Source organism: Pituophis catenifer, unplaced genomic scaffold (assembly GCF_029215685.1).
Source record: "Pituophis catenifer annectens isolate HBS135680 unplaced genomic scaffold, rPitCat1.0.hap2 SCAF_2, whole genome shotgun sequence".
In the NCBI taxonomy this organism is placed as follows: Eukaryota; Metazoa; Chordata; class Lepidosauria; order Squamata; family Colubridae; genus Pituophis; species Pituophis catenifer.
This window is the reverse complement of record NW_027256882.1, coordinates 173233290-173242297: the sequence shown is the minus strand read 5'-3', so window position 1 is coordinate 173242297 and position 9008 is coordinate 173233290. Positions and strand designations below refer to the sequence as shown.

The following is a 9008-nucleotide window of genomic DNA, read 5'->3' as shown; positions in this document are numbered from 1 at the left end:
AATAAACTTTATTATATATATGTGTGTGTGTGTGTATAAACAAACAAACAATCAGGCTGACAATTGTTTTATTGCAGTCAGTTAGTCATTATTTTTCTATAATATTTATCACCAAATCTTTTACAGATTGAAGTATCAAAAATCTGTAGCCCTCCAAATGTTAAATGGCAATTTGTAACAGGGCCAATCAATATAGCCAGTGGTAAAGTGTGCTGAGATAAGCCAAGATATCAGGGGTGGGTTCCAAATCCTGTCAGTACTGGTTCGCTCGTGCGTGCACGGTGCTTCTGCGCATGCGCAGAAGCATCTGGGCGGGTGGGCGGAGCCTCCCACTGCCACCGCTACCGGTTCGCCCGATTTGGCGCAAACAAGTAGCAATCCACCACTGCAAGAAATATGTAAAACATTCATAGGCTATCTGATGGTATCAGAGAACAGGCTGATAGCACGTTTGATTCATTTATGACTACTAAGATGTTATAGGTTTTCTTACCTGTTTATCTTTCCTCAAATGAACAGTCTCAATTTCAAAATATGGTCAGAACATACATTAAACTGGTGCAGTTCAAGGCAAATGGAGAACATGCAGCAAAGTTTGCTATGAATCATATTGTGAAGTATGCGGATGACTCAGCAATGGTGGGTCTTATCCAAGATGACAATGAAGATTCTTATAGGGAGGAGGTGAAGGTTCTGATGGACAGGTGCAATAAAAATAACCTGGTTTTGATTGTTAAAAAAACAAAGGAGATCATTAATGATTTTAGAAAGAGCTGACACAGTCATATTCCACTTTGTATCAAGGCTGCAGCTGTGGAGGTGGTCAATAGTATTAAATACCTACGGGTGCAGATAACTAACAATCTGACTTGATCTCTTCATATGTTATCTTTAGTGAAGCTTGCAAACCAGCATTTACATTTCCTGCGTCGGATGAAGGCAGCACATTTTTCTCCTTCTGTCCTGGCCATTTTTACAGAGGCACGATTGAGAGTATTTTAACAAACTGCATCACTGTCCATGCAGAGAGTGGTAAGGATAGCTGAGAAGATTATAGGAAGCTTGCTTCCCATTATTCAGGATACTGCTTATAAGTGCTATGTGCTTAGAGCTCAAAGCATTGTTAGAGACCCCACACACTCACTTCATGGTCTGCTTCTGTTGTTTCCCTCTGGGAAAAGAATTCTAAGTATCTATAGCAGGACTACTGGATTCTGTAACAGTTTTATTCCTTATGCCATCCGCAGGATTGTAAATTCGCAGGATTCTTTTTTTTTTTTTGGCCATTTATATGTATATATTTGAACCAGGGGTGGGTTCTAAAATTTTTTACTACCGGTTCTGTGGGCGCAGCTTATTTTGTGGCTTGGTGGGGGGGGGGGGTAATGTGACTGGGTGGGCATAGCCAACTTTTTTTTTTTTTTTTACTTTTAAAAGCTTTTTTCTACAACCTTAAGAGATTGCAAAAAAAAAAAAAAAAGCTTTTAGAAGCCTCTGACTATCAGGCAAATCTGCTGGGATCGCCAGAGGCCATTTTTTTTCCTACAGCCTCTTCGGCTGAAAAGGTTGTAGAAAAAATGCTTTTAAAAGCCTCTGATGATCCCAGCTGAGCCGCGTGATCATCAGAGGCCTTTTTTTTTTTTACTTTTAAAAGCATTTTTTCGGCCAAAGAGGTTGTAGAAAAAATGTTTTTAAAAGTAAAAAAAAAAAAAAAGGCTCTGATGAGGTGGGTGGGATAAGCAAGCTGCAACCGGGCCGGGGACCGGTTCGGGGGCATGGCCAGCCAATGTTATTACTGGTTCTCCAAACTACTAGAAATTTTTACTACCGGTTCTTGTAAACGGGGGCGAACCAGGAGCAACCCACCACTGATTTGAACTATACAGTGATGTTTCTATTTGTCACATGTGTGGGTATATGTGGGTATATGCATAATGGTTATCTTTTGAGAGCTCAATGCAACAAAATTTCATTTTAATGCATGCTGATTAGTGTACATTTAAAGATTTGATTCAATTCGATTCTTATTCCTATTCTATTCTATTCTTATCCTATTCTGCTTTATAAGGGCCAGACAAGCAAACATATTAAAGATGTTACAGTATACAAGTTTTCCCATTTGTAAAATATTGAGATGTATCAATAAAGTACAGACATGTCTAATATTTAAATAATGATGTTGGTGCCTAAACTCTGTATAGATAGTCCTCAATTTATGACAATTGAGCTCAAAATTTATGTTATAAAGTGAGAAATTTGTTAAATGAGTTTTACCCCATTTTACAACTTTGTTTGCCACATTTGTTAAGTGAATCACTGCAGTTGTTAAATTAGTAACATGGTTGTTAAGTGAATCTGGCTTCTCCATTGACTTTCTTTGTCAGGTCACAAAAGGTGATCACATGACCCCGGGACCCTGCAACCATCATAAATGTGAGTCAGTTGTCAAATAGCTGAATGTAAATCATGTAACCATGCGGTGCTACAACTGTCATTTGTATGAAAAATGGTCATACGGCATTTTTTTCAGGGATGTTGTAACTTCGAACGGTCACTAAATGAACTGTTGTAAGTTACAGACTACCTGTAATCCTCATCTACACTGCAGTCACTTTCATAACCATTTCTTAGTAGACATTGAGGGAAAGTGACTGATTTAAGACTCACTTATCTGTAAATATGGGACGCGGTGGCTCAGTGGCTAAGACACTGAGCTTGTCTATTGAAAGATTGGCAGTTCAGCAGTTCAAATCCCTAGTGCCACGTAATGGGGTGAGCTCCCGTTACTTTGTCCCAGCTTCTGCCAACCTAGCAGTTTGAAAGCACATAAAAAATGCAAGTAAAAAAAATAGGGACCACATTTGGTGGGGAAGATAACAGCGATCCGTGCGCCTTTGGTGTTTAGTCATGCCGGCCACGTGACCATGGAGACGTCTTCGGACAGCGCTGGCTCTTTGGCTTTGAAACGGAGATGAACACCACTCCCTAGAGTCAGGAACGACTAGCACATATGTGTGAGGGGAACCTTTACCTTTACTTATCTATAAATGCCAGAGTGTGTTGTTTTAAGGTGCCTTGTCCATTTGAATAAGAGATAAGAGAATACTGTATGAAATTTGCACAAATATAAGCTGTACTGTGATTTCTTTTATGGAACTGCCATATTCTTATTATCTTCCCTTTTGCACCGTCAGAAGTATCAAAGGCACAACATATCATGCACTTCCTAAACTCAGTTTTAATAACGATGCACGTTTGACCTGAAACATAATAAAAGATGGGAAAAAAAGTGAGGGATCAATTCTGCCTTCCCAGCTGCGTAGCCAAAAATCACTCTGGGAATTGCAAGAATTCATGTTCAACATCTGTAAAGGGGAGTGGGGTGGGGTGGGGTGGAGGCAGAACCATTTATTTGTACAGAATCCCTCTTTGCCCTTCAACATTTTCTCGTAAGGGGTGAGATTTTGATCCAGGCGCGCAAGCGAAGCGCTACAACAGGTAAGACCAACCAACTAATCCTGCCACGCTTGATCGGCCATCTTGCGATTGGCTGCTTTGGCATTCCACAATCTCAACTCCGTTCCATCGCCTCTACTTCTTCATTGGTCGAAGCTGTTCAAGCTCCGCCTCCTTTTTCATCGATCCCTTTTCACAAGAAACATCGCTTCCCCACCCTTAGCTTTAGTGACCGTAGACTTTTTATGAAGAGGTAACATTTCTATGGTTACCCTGCGTTAACACAGGCTCGGTATGAGTCGTTCCTCCGTTTTAGCTCTATGGGAGGAAATACTCGCTTCCCTTTGCGACAGTGCCGTTAGTGAGGGTCTCGCTCAGCCTGCGGGGAGAACGCATTGGAGAAGAACGCGAATAGGAGAAACTCCTTGGAGGAAGTAAGGGGTAGTAAATGTGTATGGAGGCTCTCAGTTGTCCTGATCGTGGTTGTCCCAAAGGTGCTTTTTCAAAAGGCAACTGGACTTGTTTTTCCAACAAAGTCCAGTTGCCTTTTGAAAAAGCACCTTTGGGATAAGAGATACTAAGGAACGATAGAATATAGCAGTAATTTAAAGTTAAATTAGTAAAGGGTTAGGAAGAACCCGTGGTCCTCAAGATACTTTGGATTAATTTTGTTGTTTTCATATTTATTTTAATTGTCTGTAAGCCTCCCGGAGTCTTACTTATTACGTATTATTCATATAAATTAATTTTATAGAAGTTATTTTATAGAGTAAAAAATTTAAAAAAAATGAAGAAAAAAAGTGACCTAAAGAAGGAAAACGGATATAAAATGGCTTCCCATTTTCTTTACAACTGTTATAAATGCATTTATATTTTATTCTCTTTATTCTTTATTCTCTTACATCATGACTCTTTTCCATATTCTGTCTCCATGTATCAGTCAGTCATAATTACTGTATATAGCTGCCCAGCTAGCATGTAGTCAAAATATTATAAAACAGAGCCAACTATTAAAATTAAAAACTATTATATAATTAAAAATATCAAAGTTAAGATTAGAAAAGAGCATATCTATGAAATGGGCAGCCATCTAAATCTAAATAATAAATCAATCAAATACACCATCATTAAGCCCCCGTGTCCTGGCCAATACTTGTTGGCACTATGGTGCAAATGTGTAAGATGCTGATTTGCCTATTTTATTGGGGACAGAAAGAAAACGTGCTGGTTGAGCAAGGGTGACAAGACATGATGGGCTTTTGGAGAAATGGCAATATAAATTTCAGATAATTGATCTTATATAATAGTTTTGAGGATGTGGACAAACATTGGGTGTGGGTATGACAGAAAGCAGTTTTGTCCTAATTTTTCATTAATGTATTCTGCTTTTGTATTATAGAAAGAAAACAGTTTTCCAGTTATATCCATACATTGCCTACTAAGAACAAAAACCTGATGGTTGATGACGGTGCAGGAAAACTCCAACTGACATCCATGACTGAAGATTCAGTAATGAACACTGAAGAGGAAGAAGTAGAGACAGTTTCAGAAGATAAGGAAACGGAAGAGGATTCTCAGTTGGATTCCTGTAATCAAAATGATGCCAAAAAGGTTGTGCCTGGCATAGTTTATCTTGGTCATATCCCTCCACGCTTCCGGCCTCGGCATGTCCGAAACCTCCTTTGCGTTCATGGTGAAGTGGGACGCATTTTCTTGCAACCTGAAGGTGAGGTTGTATGGGTGCATTAGAGACAGTAAGCAGACAAGTGAATACTAAATAAAGATAATGTACCTTCCAGTGTAAAAGACTGGGTTAGCAGGGGAACCATGGAATATCATTTCTAATTACACTTGTCCTTGATGTGAGAGGCAGATGAAGGGTATGGTTTTCAGATGGAAGCTATCTTCAGATGGATGGACTTTTATTTGTAATAATTGGTAACCTTCAGTCTCAAAAGACTATGGTATCGTGCTCTGGAAAGAGGTCCTAAAACAGCATTTGGTGGGACTAAAAAAGGCCAATTCGAGAGTGGCAATTCCTTCCACACTGAGGGCAAATACATTCTGTTTCCTGCCCAGCCCTAGATTTTGCTGGTTCCGGGAATGCCTCTTTGCCTCTGCCTGCCGAACAAGTGTCTCTTCGAATTGGAGAAGGCCATGCCGTGTCTTTATTTGTAATATGATGCAATCTTTATCATCTCAAAATGAAATTATACCCATGAGTCCCTGCATGCCTGCAAGAGATCTTAACTCCAGCCCACTTTGAATGCCTCTCTTATCTCACTCATTTCCCTTAACTGCCAATTGGTCAGATTTTTGCAGAGAGCTTAAGCTTGCAATAAATCTTTATATTCATTTGAACTGTCTGAATGTCCTGATTTCCCCAGTGCTTGACAATTATTAATGGTTACATTTTACACTTGGGTAAGTTGGTTTAAAGATGAAATATTCATAAATCAACAGGTATGTGGGTCTAAGCTACCTTAATTCAAAGTCTGGACACTTTTATGACACTTTTATCTTTTTGCATTCCCCAGAGCGATTTATCCGAAAGAAAAAGAAGGCGGCTGGTAGTAATGCCAAAAACTTCACAGAAGGTTGGGTAGAATTCCGGGATAAGCGTGTGGCAAAGTTGGTAGCTGCTAGTTTACACAATACTCCTATTGGTGTTCGTAAGAAAAGCAAATTCCATTATGACCTGTGGAATATAAAGGTGTGTTTCCTGGGACTGAGTATTCTGTTATCTATTCATAATCTAATTGTTGTTGGGAACAACTCAATCTGTTTTTTTATTGGCTCTTCAAAGGAATCAGAAATTAATGATTGGTACCAACTTTTATTTCCTTCTGGGTCAACTGATTCTGACTTGATGTTGTGAAAATGCTGTTTCTCCTGCATTTCCAGCTTCTGTTCATGAAACTTGGTACAAGATAAGTTGCTTTGCTAAACTTATATTTGAATTGGCAAGGCAGCTCAGCCATATATAAAGACACTGAAAGGATTAAATCAATTTTATATGTCGTACATCTATGTTTCCATATAGTGTTCTTGCTCAAGATGCAATGGGTTGAGGCTTATAGGGTGTCAAACAACACCCCATAAACCAGTGTACATGCTCAAAATAATTTTTATCTAGGATGTGGCAGTCTTAATTTTAAAAACCAATCTGATTTAATGTTTTACTCACTATAAAAGATGTAATGAATTCCTATGGGTATGTGTACATTTGATAAACAGAATACATTTTGGAGTAAATGTATTTCTTGAGGAAGCACTCGTATCTCTTCTCAATTCTTTAATGCACTGCTGGTGTTCAAACACAGAATCTTTGGTCAAAGGATGAATTATATGAAGATTAATTTCAGATCAGAAGTCAATAGTTCACTGAATGATTTCTTTTTTCTCTCTCTTTTCTTCTTTGGGAATGTGATGGATAACTCAGACTCGTATCAAGACAAGTGTTTGCAGAAAGCTATTCTGGTTAGACAGGGTTGTGTCTGGCCCCACATTTATCATTGAACTTCTACTACCAGATTCTTTACTATAGATTTTAGCCAATTCTAAGGAGGCCAAATTGTTCCAACCCATAGTTTAAGGTGGGCGTAGAGTAGGTTCAGACAATGTGGAAAGTATTTAAACTAAGGTTAGATCTTCTCAACCATGAGTTGTTATATGCTGATATGATAAACTTACGACACACTAACTAGTTTTCATATTTTTCTTAGTATTTGAATCGCTTCAAATGGACTCACTTGAGCGAGCAGCTTGCATATGAAAGGCAAGTGCGACAGCAGCGCATGCGTGCTGAAGTTTCTCAGGCCAAACGAGAGACTAATTTCTACCTGCAGAATGTGGAGAAGAGCAAGCACTTTTTGAAGAAGGACAATCAGAAAGAACATGCTGAGAAGAGCTGGGGCTTCGTGCAGCGCTGTACTGAGGATGAAATTCAGACAAGCAAAGGAAAGAAACGGCTCAAGCAACAGCTAGCCCGGTCTGCTGAGATCCAGCAGAAATCCCAGTCAAACAAATCTCTGTTGACCAAAATCTTCAATATCCAGCAATAAGGACCCACTCATGTCCCTGCTTTGGCTCTTGGCAGCTAACGTTTATGAGGAAAGCAAAGTCTGCCATCTATCCTACTAGGAAGAAAATGCTCAGGTTGTTTCAAGTACTTGTTGCTGGGCAAGTACTTGGCCTCTGCTGTATTGATGATATAGAAGTTGCAGACTTGCCTCCTGAGAAGAACATTTCTTTAGAAAACCATGTTTTTCTTCTCATACTCTTATGTATGAGAGGGGATTTTGCAGGAGGCAACTTTCTCTTTTCGTTGTTTCTTTGCTGATTGAAAAGCCAAGGAAATAAAGAAAAGGTTAAACCCTTTTGTGAAGGTTGGTCTAATCTAGTGAAGACCAAGATATTTTAGTCCTGCCTCCGTTTGTAGAACTGATATAAAGCATTGCTAAATAAGAAAATGTCCAGAATTTCTGCTTGCTATGTGGAAATAAAGTCTATGATGTTACAAGACGATGTGTCATTGGATATGCTAGTCAGTCTGACCAGCTACATTTACAATTTGAAGGTTATAAACTATTGGATTCATCTTTTTACAATCATCATATTACTGGCTCAATCTCAGTTCCCAATCAACTACTATTCCAAGATCTATTACACAGTGCCAGGATGGATTTGATTTAAATCAAGTCAATTTAAATCATAATTTTTAAAGAGCAACTGTCATCTCTGTCCTGCAGCAGCTCCTCCTCTGACCCGCTGTTGACTCATCGACAGTCCCAATATTGCAGAATATACAGCTTGATGCTACATAAATAAGCTCCATTTCATGCCGAATAAACTAAATTATTAATGTATCTTAAATAGAAAATTATCTTTAGATATTTTTACTCCAAAAGCATTTTATTAAAATAAATTTGATAAAAAAAAAAAATCCTATTTTTAAAAATTAATTTTTTTAAAATCTATTTTTATCCAGCCTGCACAATGCCATTATTAGGCCATACCAGTGCATTTGATTTTTGTTTAAATCCACCTGTCTCTATTAAATTACATTACTTTCAACCTGTGCCTTCCACTTTCTTCTTCAGGCTTCCTGCAATTCTGATACAGCAAGCCAATATATATCTTTCTACCAATACGGTGATGTTTTGTTGGGCTCTGTACTTCCAGTTATTCAGATAGTTACCACCTTACAGCAAGTTTACTTGACCTTTGTCTAAAGTCGTCTTAGTCTCCTGGACTCAAAAGTTCAGTCTTTTTTCTTCGAGGCAGTTTTTATTCCAGCCTCTGAACATCTCAGTCAAGAGGTTGTTTTCAATTTAGAATCGTCCCTCTCACAAGGGAATGGCATCTGGAGTTATCTACGCTAGGCAGTTCTTTCAATTCTCTTTGTAAACATATTGGTTCAGAGCATTACTGAACTGCTACAACCTAGTGAATGAGAATATACATTTTGCCAGATCCAGTTGACAATCACACCTGAGGCCTCGGGAGTCCAGCTTTCCTTTCTGTATTCAGAAAGCCTCTTCCATTCCTCC

The 9008-nt window shown here is 38.7% G+C and overlaps 1 protein-coding gene across 1 annotated transcript; it reads left to right on the top strand.

The window, feature by feature from the left end:
- The first annotated feature begins 3817 nt into the window (after window positions 1-3817).
- ABT1 (activator of basal transcription 1) lies at window positions 3818-7937 on the top strand. The gene is made up of 4 exons (XM_070935099.1): window positions 3818-3890; window positions 4856-5182; window positions 5994-6169; window positions 7182-7937. The coding sequence occupies exons 2-4, from the start codon at window positions 4912-4914 to the stop codon at window positions 7518-7520; spliced, it is 786 nt and encodes a 261-aa protein (XP_070791200.1). The 5' UTR covers window positions 3818-3890; window positions 4856-4911; the 3' UTR covers window positions 7521-7937.
- The last annotated feature ends 1071 nt before the right edge of the window (window positions 7938-9008 follow it).